General features: G+C 68.7%; 1 protein-coding gene across 3 annotated transcripts in view; it reads right to left on the bottom strand.

The window, feature by feature from the left end:
• CARMIL2 (capping protein regulator and myosin 1 linker 2) overlaps positions 1 to 10,036 on the bottom strand; it is a 79,358-nt gene extending 69,322 nt beyond the window's left edge. For 2 of the 3 annotated variants that reach the window (XM_075940614.1, XM_075940615.1), the window contains exons 1-4: positions 9,904 to 10,035; positions 5,557 to 5,648; positions 5,306 to 5,356; positions 2,767 to 2,826 (exon numbers count right to left, since the gene is read on the bottom strand). In XM_075940614.1, the coding sequence (XP_075796729.1) occupies positions 2,767 to 2,826; positions 5,306 to 5,356; positions 5,557 to 5,648; positions 9,904 to 9,934 (234 nt within the window). In that variant the 5' untranslated portion in view covers positions 9,935 to 10,035. Of the gene's footprint in view, positions 1 to 2,766; positions 2,827 to 5,305; positions 5,357 to 5,556; positions 5,649 to 9,903 lie in introns of all 3 variants that reach the window. The other variant, XM_075940616.1, reaches the window with a different exon arrangement.
• Positions 10,037 to 13,503: the final 3,467 nt, after the last annotated feature.

The following is a 13,503-nucleotide window of genomic DNA, read 5'->3' as shown; positions in this document are numbered from 1 at the left end:
CCCCCGGTGTCTGTGCCCCGCGATTGTGCAGCGCCCGGCCCCCGCCGTCTGTGCCCTGCGATTGTGCAGCGCCCGGCCCCCGCCGTCTGTGCCCCGCGATTGTGCAGCGCCCGGCCTCCGCCGTCTGTGCCCTGCGATTGTGCAGCGCCCGGCCTCCGCCGTCTGTGCCCCGCGATTGTGCAGCGCCCGGCCCCCGCCGTCTGTGCCCCGCGATTGTGCAGCGCCCGGCCCCCGCCGTCTGTGCCCCGCGATTGTGCAGCGCCCGGCCCCCGCCGTCTGTGCCCCGCGATTGTGCAGCGCCCGGCCCCCGCCGTCTGTGCCCCGCGATTGTGCAGCGCCCGGCCCCCGCCGTCTGTGCCCTGCGATTGTGCAGCGCCCGGCCCCCGCCGTCTGTGCCCCGCGATTGTGCAGCGCCCGGCCCCCGGTGTCTGTGCCCCGCGATTGTGCAGCGCCCGGCCTCCGCCGTCTGTGCCCCGCGATTGTGCAGCGCCCGGCACCCGCCGTCTGTGCCCTGCGATTGTGCAGCGCCCGGCCTCCGCCGTCTGTGCCCTGCGATTGTGCAGCGCCCGGCCTCCGCCGTCTGTGCCCTGCGATTGTGCAGCGCCCGGCCTCCGCCGTCTGTGCCCCGCGATTGTGCAGCGCCCGGCCCCCGGTGTCTGTGCCCCGCGATTGTGCAGCGCCCGGCCCCCGCCGTCTGTGCCCCGCGATTGTGCAGCGCCCGGCCCCCGCCGTCTGTGCCCCGCGACTGTGCAGCGCCCGGCCCCCGCCGTCTGTGCCCTGCGATTGTGCAGCGCCCGGCCCCCGGTGTCTGTGCCCCGCGATTGTGCAGCGCCCGGCCCCCGCCGTCTGTGCCCTGCGATTGTGCAGCGCCCGGCCCCCGCCGTCTGTGCCCCGCGATTGTGCAGCGCCCGGCCTCCGCCGTCTGTGCCCTGCGATTGTGCAGCGCCCAGCCTCCGCCGTCTGTGCCCCGCAATTGTGCAGCGCCCGGCCCCCGCCGTCTGTGCCCTGCGATTGTGCAGCGCCTGGCCCCCGCCGTCTGTGCCCCGCGACTGTGCAGCGCCCGGCCTCCGCCGTCTGTGCCCCGCGATTGTGCAGCGCCCGGCCTCCGCCGTCTGTGCCCTGCGATTGTGCAGCGCCCAGCCTCCGCCGTCTGTGCCCCGCGATTGTGCAGCGCCCGGCCCCCGCCGTCTGTGCCCTGCGATTGTGCAGCGCCCGGCCCCCGCCGTCTGTGCCCCGCGATTGTGCAGCGCCCGGCCCCCGCCGTCTGTGCCCCGCGATTGTGCAGCGCCCGGCCCCCGCCGTCTGTGCCCTGCGATTGTGCAGCGCCCGGCCCCCGCCGTCTGTGCCCTGCGATTGTGCAGCGCCCGGCCCCCGCCGTCTGTGCCCTGCGATTGTGCAGCGCCCGGCCCCCGGTGTCTGTGCCCCGCGATTGTGCAGCGCCCGGCCTCCGCCGTCTGTGCCCCGCGATTGTGCAGCGCCCGGCACCCGCCGTCTGTGCCCTGCGATTGTGCAGCGCCCGGCCTCCGCCGTCTGTGCCCTGCGATTGTGCAGCGCCCGGCCTCCGCCGTCTGTGCCCTGCGATTGTGCAGCGCCCGGCCCCCGGTGTCTGTGCCCCGCGATTGTGCAGCGCCCGGCCCCCGCCGTCTGTGCCCTGCGATTGTGCAGCGCCCGGCCCCCGCCGTCTGTGCCCCGCGATTGTGCAGCGCCCGGCCCCCGCCGTCTGTGCCCTGCGACTGTGCAGCGCCCGGCCCCCGCCGTCTGTGCCCCGCGATTGTGCAGCGCCCGGCCCCCGCCGTCTGTGCCCTGCGATTGTGCAGCGCCCGGCCCCCGCCGTCTGTGCCCTGCGATTGTGCAGCGCCCGGCCCCCGGTGTCTGTGCCCCGCGATTGTGCAGCGCCCGGCCCCCGCCGTCTGTGCCCCGCGATTGTGCAGCGCCCGGCCCCCGCCGTCTGTGCCCCGCGATTGTGCAGCGCCCGGCCCCCGCCGTCTGTGCCCCGCAATTGTGCAGCGCCCGGCCCCCGCCGTCTGTGCCCCGCGATTGTGCAGCGCCCGGCCCCCGCCGTCTGTGCCCTGCGATTGTGCAGCGCCCGGCCCCCGCCGTCTGTGCCCCGCGATTGTGCAGCGCCCGGCCCCCGCCGTCTGTGCCCCGCGATTGTGCAGCGCCCGGCCCCCGCCGTCTGTGCCCCGCGATTGTGCAGCGCCCGGCCTCCGCCGTCTGTGCCCTGCGATTGTGCAGCGCCCGGCCCCCGGTGTCTGTGCCCCGCGATTGTGCAGCGCCCGGCCTCCGCCGTCTGTGCCCTGCGATTGTGCAGCGCCCGGCCCCCACAGTGCAGGAGGCTGCTCCCCACTGGTGCTGCCAAAGGCTGTTTGTGGCTCCTTTGGGTGGCTATTTGCACCTCGTCCCCCCAGGCTCTTGGTGCAACAGCTCCCAGCACAGCTGATGGGGGGGCGTGCCACGGCCAGCGCCGAGCCGGAGCCGGTCCGGGTGTGGCTGCCTGTCTCCACTGCCCAGCTCGGGGCGTATCCAGGAGGTCTCTGCCAGGCTGGGGTGTCTGGGGGATCCCCAGAAGAATGGGTGGAGCACTGGGCGCAGGAGGGGTTCCTGGGGCTGCCCTGGTTCGGGTGGTGTCCCATTGGCGTGGATGGGGGTGGGCTGGACTGTTCCAATAGAGGGGATGGACTGTCCCAATGAGAACATGGGGGGCACGGGCTGCTCCGATGTGGGAATGGGGGGGCTGTGCCGACGGGGGGCCCTGCCTGCACTCACCTGGCTGGGCTCCTGGATCCCGATTTCTCTCACCTCCAGGAAGCTGAAGCTGCTCCGCACCTGGGGGGAGAAGGCTCAGCCCGCGGCCTGCCCTGCCGGCCCCACCCCCGCCAATAGCAGGACACAAGCTCCCACTCCCCCCAGACCCCCTCCCAGTCCGCCCGCCCCTCCCCGTGCAGCCCCGAGCCCGTGTCCCGTGGCTGGAGCCGCGGCCTGGCTCGCAGAGGTGGGGCACCCCCGTGCAGCGTCCATGCCCCAGAGCCCCTTGTGCGCCCCGGGGAGAGCCAGCTCTGTGCACGGGCGCCCGCACACCCGGAGCCCTGGGGCAGCTCCCCTCGCCGGGCCCGGCCGCCGGTCAGTCTGCACCCCTGGGCTGGGAAAAGCGGCCCCGCCATGGGGCTCGGGGCTGGATCGACCGGGGCCTGCCCCGCGGATCAAAGCGGGTCGGGTCGGGCCGGGCGCCCAAGCGCGATTCAGGCTGGAGGCGAAGGCGTCAGCGCGGGCCAGGGGCTGCCAGGCTCTGGGGGCGCCACGCAGCCCGGCCAGGGCCAGGGCGGGACACGGAGCCGGCCGGGGCAGCGAAGGGAGGCGCAGGGGCGAGGCCAGAGCCGGATGCCGAGGGCCCGGCGGTGCGCACAGGAGAGCGAGCTGCCTTAAAACAGCTGCAGTGTGGGGAGCCCCCTGGCCGGCCCGGTGCCGGGGAGCGGCCCCGCTTCCCCGAACAGCCCCCCGGCCCCAGACGGGGCATGTCCCAGGTGCCTCTCCCGCTGCAGCCTGGAAAACGCACCCTGGGCAGCCGCCTGGCTCTGGAAGGGCCCCTGCCCCCCGCCCTCCCCACACGAGAGGCCCCCAGTCCCCCCAGTTCCCCGCCCTCCCCACACGAGAGGCCCCCTGTCCCCCCAGTTCCCCGCCCTCCCCACACGAGAGACCCCCTGCCCCCCGCCCTCCCCACACGAGAGGCCCCCTGTCCCCCCAGTTCCCCGCCCTCCCCACACTAGAGATCCCCTGCCCCCCCAGTTCCCCGCCCTCCCCACACTAGAGATCCCCTGCCCCCCGCCCTCTCCACACTAGAGACCCCCTGTGCCCCCAGTTCCCCGCCCTCCCCACACGAGAGACCCCCTGCCCCCCGCCCTCCCCACACGAGAGACCCCCTGCCCCCCCAGCTCCCCACCCGAGGCTCCCACCCTCCCCACACGAGAGGCCCCCTGTCCCCCCAGTTCCCCGCCCTCCCCACACGAGAGACCCCCTGCCCCCCGCCCTCCCCACACGAGAGACCCCCTGCCCCCCCAGCTCCCCACCCGAGGCTCCCACCCTCCCCACACGAGAGACCCCCTGTCCCCCCAGTTCCCCACCCGAGGCTCCCACCCTCCCCACACGAGAGACCCCCTGTCCCCCCAGTTCCCCGCCCTCCCCACACGAGAGACCCCCTGCCCCCCGCCCTCCCCACACGAGAGACCCCCTGTCCCCCCAGTTCCCCACCCGAGGCTCCCACCCTCCCCACATGAGAGGCCCCGTCCCCCCAGTTCCCCGCCCTCCCCACATGAGAGACCCCCTGCCCCCCGCCCTCCCCACACGAGAGACCCCCTGCCCCCCCAGCTCCCCACCCGAGGCTCCCACCCTCCCCACACGAGAGACCCCCTGCCCCCCGCCATCCCCACACGAGAGACCCCCTGCCCCCCCAGCTCCCCACCAGAGGCTCCCACCCTCCCCACACGAGAGACCCCCTGTCCCCCCAGTTCCCCGCCCTCCCCACACTAGAGATCCCCTGCCCCCCGCCCTCCCCACACAAGAGACCCCCTGCCCCCCCAGCTCCCCACCCGAGGCTCCCACCCTCCCCACACGAGAGACCCCCTGCCCCCCGCCCTCCCCACACGAGAGACCCCCTGTCCCCCCAGTTCCCCGCCCTCCCCACATGAGAGACCCCCTGCCCCCCGCCCTCCCCACACGAGAGACCCCCTGCCCCCCCAGCTCCCCACCCGAGGCTCCCACCCTCCCCACACGAGAGACCCCCTGCCCCCCGCCATCCCCACACGAGAGACCCCCTGCCCCCCCAGCTCCCCACCAGAGGCTCCCACCCTCCCCACACGAGAGACCCCCTGTCCCCCCAGTTCCCCGCCCTCCCCACACTAGAGATCCCCTGCCCCCCGCCCTCCCCACACAAGAGACCCCCTGCCCCCCCAGCTCCCCACCCGAGGCTCCCACCCTCCCCACACGAGAGACCCCCTGCCCCCCGCCCTCCCCACACGAGAGACCCCCTGTCCCCCCAGTTCCCCGCCCTCCCCACATGAGAGACCCCCTGTCCCCTGCCCTCTCCACACGAGAGACCCCCTGCCCCCCCAGCTCCCCACCCGAGGCTCCCACCCTCCCCACACTAGAGACCCCCTGCCCCCCGCCCTCCCCACACTAGAGATCCCCTGCCCCCCCAGCTCCCCACCCGAGGCTCCCACCCTCCCCACACTAGGGACCCTTGCCGCACACTCGCCGGGCACTGGGGAAGCTCCGTGCCCAGGGAGACCCCGTCTCGCGGAGGGTCACTCACCCGGACCGGGGGCATCGCCGGCAGCAGGTAGGCTCTCCAGGGGGTTAGCACCTGCCCGGAGGGAAAGCAGCATCACAGCAGGACCGGCGAGGGCAGGGCCCGGGGCCCTGCTGTGGGACCCCCCCATCCTGCCCCCCGCTCAGACACTGGGCCCCGAAGGGCCCCCGGCCGCAGGCCACCAGCACATGCCCGTAGGCCCAGCGCGCCCGAGAGCCGCAAGCGGGGCCAGAAGCCCCCAGGGACCCGCGTACCAAGAGGTCGTCTTCCTGCTTGGATCTGAGCTGCAGCTGGACGGGCTTGGCCAGGACGATTTCCCTGGGCCCCAGCAAGGCCGCGATGCCGTCTGAAAAGAGAAGGCCCATGTGGCAGGTCAGCAGAGACGGGCTGGTCCCCAGCCAGAGCCGCTCAGCGACCCGCGTCCCCCAAAGCACCCGGAGAGGGCGTGAGGGAGGGGGAGTTTGGGGGGTTCGGGGCGCTCAGTGGTTCAGTGTGACAAGGGGGGAGTTTGGGGGGTTCGGGGCGCTCAGTGCCCGGATGTTACTGGTTCAGTGTGACAAGGGGGGAGTTTGGGGGGTTCGGGGCGCTCAGTGCCCGGATGTTACTGGTTCAGTGTGACAAGGGGGGAGTTTGGGGGGTTCGGGGCGCTCAGTGGTTCAGTGTGACAAGGGGGGAGTTTGGGGGTTTGGGGCGCTCAGTGGTTCAGTGTGACAAGGGGGGAGTTTGGGGGGTTCGGGGCGCTCAGTGCCCAGATGTTACTGGTTCAGTGTGACAAGGGGGGAGTTTGGGGGTTTGGGGCGCTCAGTGGTTCAGTGTGACAAGGGGGGAGTTTGGGGGGTTCGGGGCGCTCAGTGCCCGGATGTTACTGGTTCAGTGTGACAAGGGGGGAGTTTGGGGGGTTCGGGGCGCTCAGTGCCCGGATGTTACTGGTTCAGTGTGACAAGGGGGGAGTTTGGGGGGTTCGGGGCGCTCAGTGCCCGGATGTTACTGGTTCAGTGTGACAAGGGGGGAGTTTGGGGGGTTCGGGGCGCTCAGTGGTTCAGTGTGACAAGGGGGGAGTTTGGGGGTTTGGGGCGCTCAGTGCCCGGATGTTACTGGTTCAGTGTGACAAGGGGGGAGTTTGGGGGGTTCGGGGCGCTCAGTGCCCGGATGTTACTGGTTCAGTGTGACAAGGGGGGAGTTTGGGGGGTTCGGGGCGCTCAGTGGTTCAGTGTGACAAGGGGGGAGTTTGGGGGTTCGGGGCGCTCAGTGCCCGGATGTTACTGGTTCAGTGTGACAAGGGGGGAGTTTGGGGGTTTGGGGCGCTCAGTGCCCGGATGTTACTGGTTCAGTGTGACAAGGGGGGAGTTTGGGGGGTTCGGGGCGCTCAGTGGTTCAGTGTGACAAGGGGGGAGTTTGGGGGGTTCGGGGCGCTCAGTGCCCGGATGTTACTGGTTCAGTGTGACAAGGGGGGAGTTTGGGGGGTTCGGGGCGCTCAGTGGTTCAGTGTGACAAGGGGGGAGTTTGGGGGGTTCGGGGCGCTCAGTGGTTCAGTGTGACAAGGGGGGAGTTTGGGGGGTTCGGGGCGCTCAGTGCCCGGATGTTACTGGTTCAGTGTGACAAGGGGGGAGTTTGGGGGGTTCGGGGCGCTCAGTGGTTCAGTGTGACAAGGGGGGAGTTTGGGGGATTCGGGGCGCTCAGTGCCCGGATGTTACTGGTTCAGTGTGACAAGGGGGGAGTTTGGGGGGTTCGGGGCGCTCAGTGGTTCAGTGTGACAAGGGGGGAGTTTGGGGGGTTCGGGGCGCTCAGTGCCCGGATGTTACTGGTTCAGTGTGACAAGGGGGGAGTTTGGGGGGTTCGGGGCGCTCAGTGCCCAGATGTTACTGGTTCAGTGTGACAAGGGGGGAGTTTGGGGGGTTCGGGGCGCTCAGTGGTTCAGTGTGACAAGGGGGGAGTTTGGGGGGTTCGGGGCGCTCAGTGCCCAGATGTTACTGGTTCAGTGTGACAAGGGGGGAGTTTGGGGGGTTCGGGGCGCTCAGTGGTTCAGTGTGACAAGGGGGGAGTTTGGGGGGTTCGGGGCGCTCAGTGCCCAGATGTTACTGGTTCAGTGTGACAAGGGGGGAGTTTGGGGGTTTGGGGCGCTCAGTGGTTCAGTGTGACAAGGGGGGAGTTTGGGGGGTTCGGGGCGCTCAGTGCCCAGATGTTACTGGTTCAGTGTGACAAGGGGGGAGTTTGGGGGTTTGGGGCGCTCAGTGGTTCAGTGTGACAAGGGGGGAGTTTGGGGGGTTCGGGGCGCTCAGTGCCCGGATGTTACTGGTTCAGTGTGACAAGGGGGGAGTTTGGGGGGTTCGGGGCGCTCAGTGCCCGGATGTTACTGGTTCAGTGTGACAAGGGGGGAGTTTGGGGGGTTCGGGGCGCTCAGTGGTTCAGTGTGACAAGGGGGGAGTTTGGGGGTTTGGGGCGCTCAGTGCCCGGATGTTACTGGTTCAGTGTGACAAGGGGGGAGTTTGGGGGGTTCGGGGCGCTCAGTGCCCGGATGTTACTGGTTCAGTGTGACAAGGGGGGAGTTTGGGGGGTTCGGGGCGCTCAGTGGTTCAGTGTGACAAGGGGGGAGTTTGGGGGTTCGGGGCGCTCAGTGCCCGGATGTTACTGGTTCAGTGTGACAAGGGGGGAGTTTGGGGGTTTGGGGCGCTCAGTGCCCGGATGTTACTGGTTCAGTGTGACAAGGGGGGAGTTTGGGGGGTTCGGGGCGCTCAGTGCCCGGATGTTACTGGTTCAGTGTGACAAGGGGGGAGTTTGGGGGGTTCGGGGCGCTCAGTGGTTCAGTGTGACAAGGGGGGAGTTTGGGGGGTTCGGGGCGCTCAGTGGTTCAGTGTGACAAGGGGGGAGTTTGGGGGGTTCGGGGCGCTCAGTGCCCGGATGTTACTGGTTCAGTGTGACAAGGGGGGAGTTTGGGGGGTTCGGGGCGCTCAGTGGTTCAGTGTGACAAGGGGGGAGTTTGGGGGGTTCGGGGCGCTCAGTGCCCGGATGTTACTGGTTCAGTGTGACAAGGGGGGAGTTTGGGGGGTTTGGGGCGCTCAGTGCCCAGATGTTACTGGTTCAGTGTGACAAGGGGGGAGTTTGGGGGGTTCGGGGCGCTCAGTGGTTCAGTGTGACAAGGGGGGAGTTTGGGGGGTTCGGGGCGCTCAGTGCCCAGATGTTACTGGTTCAGTGTGACAAGGGGGGAGTTTGGGGGTTTGGGGCGCTCAGTGCCCGGATGTTACTGGTTCAGTGTGACAAGGGGGGAGTTTGGGGGGTTCGGGGCGCTCAGTGGTTCAGTGTGACAAGGGGGGAGTTTGGGGGGTTCGGGGCGCTCAGTGGTTCAGTGTGACAAGGGGGGAGTTTGGGGGGTTCGGGGCGCTCAGTGCCCGGATGTTACTGGTTCAGTGTGACAAGGGGGGAGTTTGGGGGGTTCGGGGCGCTCAGTGCCCGGATGTTACTGGTTCAGTGTGACAAGGGGGGAGTTTGGGGGGTTCGGGGCGCTCAGTGCCTCCATCTGCTGTGCCTGCTACCCAGATGCCGGTGTGCCCCTGCACAGACTCCTTGCCAGCCACTCCCCCACCCCCCAGGGCTCGCCAGGCTCTCGCCTCAATAACACCAATGGCTGAAGTGCATCAAGGTTTGGGGGGCCCTGGGCCAGAGCAAGTGGGGGATCCTCCCCATCCCTCCCACCAGCAGTCTCCCTCCCCCGACCCGGCACACCCCATGGTGCAGGGGCAGGACACCGGGGGTTGCCCGCTGTGCCCTCCTGCCGGCCGAGGGGCTGGGACGCGCAGCTCAGGGCTCATTACAGAAGTACAGCACATGTCATCCAGGCCAGCCGCACGCCAAGTGCACGTAACCCCAGCTCACGTGGCCCTTTCTGGCCCGTGGCGTCTACTCACAGATTGCACCTACCACGCTCCAGCACCAGCCCTCTACCACCTTGCTGGGAACCCCCATCCCCCGGGGAGCACCCCACCCCCAGCCTCTCATCCCAGACCAGCCCCTGGCCGGCAACCTGGGCCCCTTCCCAGGGCCCTTGCCAGCACTGGGGCTGCTCCCTGCCCTCCGGCTTGGGGCTCAGCCAGCAGCCTCCTCGCACCGACCTCCCCTCTTCCCCCAAATTGTCTCCAGCTCCCGCCAGGGCTGCCTTTGCCCTGCACTTTGGCCTGGCTGGGGCACAGCTCATGGACAGCCCACGTCCCTTCCTTGCCGGGGCGCTGGGGGTGGCTCAGTGGGGCCTGGTCCCTGGAGACGTGGGCCTGGCTGCGGGGGGGGGGGGGGGGGTTGGGGATTCCCCTGCTGCCCCACTCAGCCGAGTTGCTCCAAGCAGCTGCTTTAGGGCCCTGCTGGGACTGAGCCAGCTTGCAGCAGGGCAGAGAATTCTCAGCGCCTCGGCAGAGCAGCCCAGGGAAGGGCCCGGCCGGTCCCGGGGGCAGTGGAGCCGGGAGAACCCAGGAGTACTGCGCCCGGCGCCCCCCCGAACACCTGGAGAAAGGAAGCGGCACCCCTGCGGTAGGTGGGCCCGGCCGGCACTGGGAGGGGCCCCTGAGCCAGCTGGGCCTCCCCCATCCACGTGGCGCCGGGAGGGGGCTGCCTACCTTGCAAGTGGCCCGGGATCCCTCCCGCCATCTCGGGGCGCCGGGCGAGCAGCCTGTCAGCCCAGCTGCAGTCAGAACGAAACTGGCCCCGCGGGAGGAAGCGCGGAGGTGACTTACCAACGGCCGCGCAGCTCTCGGCACCCTCCTCCCCACCTGCCTCTTCCTGCCCCGCAGCCCAGATGCAGCCGAGCGAAAGGAAGCCGCCCGCGCGAGCAGCCCCCGCAGCCAGCCTGCGCCTCCCGAGCCACGGGCGCCCCGACACGGCGATGGCTCCTGCCCCAGATCCTAGTCCGCCGGCTGCCCCAGGCTCAGCCCCTCATGGCCCAGCCTGACCCGCCGTCCTCCACTCGGGCCCCCCACTTATCCCTCAGCCCCTATAGCCAGCTGTCCCCCCACAGCCCTGGCAGTGGCCCTCCTGCCCACCCCGTGAGCCTGCCCCATAGCCCGCGCTGAGAACTCGGGAAATTGACTCAGCTCCTGCTCCGCTGCTCACTCCTTGTGATACAAAGGACAGCTCCCCCCAGCTTGCCCTCAGCTGCCCCGGGTGCTCCCGGCTGCGCCCGCCCCGTGCCCCCCATCTCTGCTTGGTGGAGAGTCCTGCCAGCCCAGAGTCAGACAGCACAAGCTCAGCCTGATGCTTGGAGACTGCTCAGACAGCTGGTTGAGAGAGGGGCCCGCTGGGAGCTGTTTGGGGGACCCCAAGCATGCTGAGCACCCACTCTCCTGTTGGATCCAGCTGCTGCAGGCACTGCGGGTGCACAGCAGCCATCGGCTGCAGCAAGCGTGGCGCCAGGTACCAGCCAGGGTTAGTAAAGCAGCTCCCGGCCAGCAGAGCAGCCACCTGCAGGGGGCAAAGGGAAGGGGCAGATGAGAGTGATCCAGAATAGCAGGGCCCACTGGAGAGCTGAGCAGGGCAGACGCCCACTCCCCACGGGGCTCCGCGGGCCAGTCTCGCCTGAGCAAAGGGCAGGGGTTTTCCGGCTGAGCCCTCTCCCAGGGAGGAAGGGAGCAGGGCGCAGCCGTGCCAGACCGCAGTGCCAGAGGGCTGGGCAGGCGCGGGGGCTTCTCCCCCTTTCACATGTGAAAGCAGCAGACACCTTTGCAGGAAATCCTCCCCACGGGCCCGCTGCCTCCCCGCCGACCACAGCTCGTGCAAGGGCGCAGCCAGCCAGCCCAGCAACCCCTTGGCAGCTGGGTGGGGGCCAGTGCAGAACAGGCTGTCGCACATGTGCCTGCAGCGCCCTCGTACAGGCAGGGGCTGTGTCTGCTCAGCTGCCCACCTGCGGGGGCCCAGGCACGTAGCCCCCGCGGCAGGGAGCCAGCCGGCCCCAGGCTCGTGGCACGACCCTTCCGTGCAATGGGCTGGATGGGGCTGTGAAAATCGGAGCGAGGGCGGCTCGGCCCTTGAACGTGTTTCTGAAATTGGCCAATGCCAGCTGCCTAACACAAGGGAGAATGGGGTGTGGCACCACACAAGCCACACCCCTGCCCACAAGCCCCGCCCAGGGGGCAGTGCTACCTGCTGGTTGTCAGTTAACACCCCAGGGGGCTGTAGAGGAGGGTACTTGCTGCTCAGCGCCCCCTTGTGGCCAAGCATGGCACAGCCACACTTGCAGCTCTAGTGCCCCCTGCTGGGGGCATTCTGGTGCTGGGCCCCTGGCCGCAGGGAGCTGGGGGTTGGCACTGGCGTGGCCCTCCAGCCCCGAGAGCTGGAGCATTGAAACCTCCGTGAAACAACCTGTTTGCTTTCACTAGGGTCTTCAGCTGGCTCCCACCCTTTACATTCACCGCCCCCCAGCTAAGTCCTGTGCCCATGAGAGAGGCTGGTAGGGGACCCAGCTTCCCCCTGCAGCCTCTCACATAGGGCCCCTGGCTGCAGCAGCTGTGTACACCTCACCCTCCCTGGCCTCTTCTCCAGCCCCAGGCTGGGGCCCGGGTCTTCCCCTCCACAATCCCAGCCCGGGACCAGACTGCTGGGCCAGCCCCTCTCAGCTCCCCCACACTGCCCCAGAGAATCCCCCTAGACAATCTTGGTGGCAGATTAAGATTTACTGCCCCCCCCCCCCCCCCCACAGGGGCACCAGCACCTCCCCTTGACTGCCCAGGTTGCAGTAAGATTCACCTAGGGGCCCCAGGGTGCGTGGGGGAAACCCAGTCTCTATCTGCCTACAGATTGCATCCTGGGGGCCCTGCAATATAGGCAGGGGGCTCAGCACCCCAGGTGCAGGATCTGGGGCTCCTCAGTGGCCCAGCTCCAAGGATCAGGGGTGAGTCCCCCCCTTCTGGGAGGGCTGCTGGCATTCATCTGGCACTGTCTGGAGCATCCACCTTCGATGCTTGTCCTCCCAGCTCACTGCTTCCTGGAGTGGGGTGTTGTAGGGCCACGAAGCCCCCAGGAGGCAGCTGCAGCGGCCAAACCCACCTTGTAACAGCCCGTGTCCCGGCTCCCATCACTGCATTCACCTGCCTGCCCACTTGGCAGTGGCGAGTTTGGAGAAGGCATCCTGCCGCCCTCACTGTCTGTACGGGGGTTCGGGCCGCAGAGCAGCGCTGCTCAGGGTGGGAACTTAACACCATGGCCATGGCTGCAGGATCTACAGGCCGTGGGGCACGTGTCTAACTTGCAGCCCACACTGAGGTACCGGCACTAGCTCTGAGGCAGCACAAGTGCCACTAGCAGCGTGGGGCTGTCAACCTGCCTGGGATCCTGCTAAGAATTTGAGCAGCTAGGCCAAAGCGTCCTGCTCTGTTCACGCTGGACAGAGCAGAGCCAGCCTGCGTATGTCTCCATGGGCTGAAGCTGCACCTGAGTGCAGCAGGCACAAGCTAAGGTGGGGCGGGAGAAGCTTAGGGCTGCTGCTGCATGGCCCTCAGTAACCCAGCCTGAATATTTCCAAAGTGTCCTTCTCCCACCACACACGCACTCCTGGCCATGCGCTGATGCTACCCATCTGGTCTCCCCTTGTCTAGTGCAAACGCAGCCTCCCTCGCTGCCAGCTCTGGGCCTACACCAAGTGCTTCCCTGCTGGTCCCTGGGCTGGGACAAGCCATGAGCATCAGCGCTCTCCCCTCCGGCTCCTCACTCAGTTGGGAACTATGCGCTGCACTTTCACTTCAGCCACGCTTCTTCACTGAGTCCCATCCGGATTCCTCTGGCCTCCGCAGCCTTGTGCTCTGCAGCGTCTCCCTGGCGGCCCCCACCTCCAGCAACTCTGGGCTTCACGAACGTCAGCTACGTCCTGCACAGTGCTGCTCGAGCCTTCTGCAGAACTCCTCCGCAAGGCTAGTCACACGCCCAGCTGGTACCGGGGGCGAGTGCGAGTTGCACCTGACCGCCACAGGCCTCTCCCTTCAGCAGTCAGACTCCCTGGCGACTGACAGCAGCCCCCAAGCTCTGGGAGGCCAGACGTTGCACAGCTCCGTTTATGGTCCAGCCTGTTCTTACCGACTAGTCCGTTGCAGGACCTTGCAGCTCTCTCTCCTTGGTAGGGCTTACCAGCCTTTACAATGGCCAGAACGAAGGAGGAGAGGGAGGCGTGTGCTACACACCACGTGTACCAACTCCTTTTGGGGAAGGCACTGGATCTCTTATAACACGGT

This window comes from Pelodiscus sinensis, chromosome 12 (genome assembly GCF_049634645.1).
Source record: "Pelodiscus sinensis isolate JC-2024 chromosome 12, ASM4963464v1, whole genome shotgun sequence".
In the NCBI taxonomy this organism is placed as follows: Eukaryota; Metazoa; Chordata; order Testudines; family Trionychidae; genus Pelodiscus; species Pelodiscus sinensis.
Note: the sequence above shows the minus strand (reverse complement) of the source record. Positions and strands in the feature narration are given on the sequence as shown.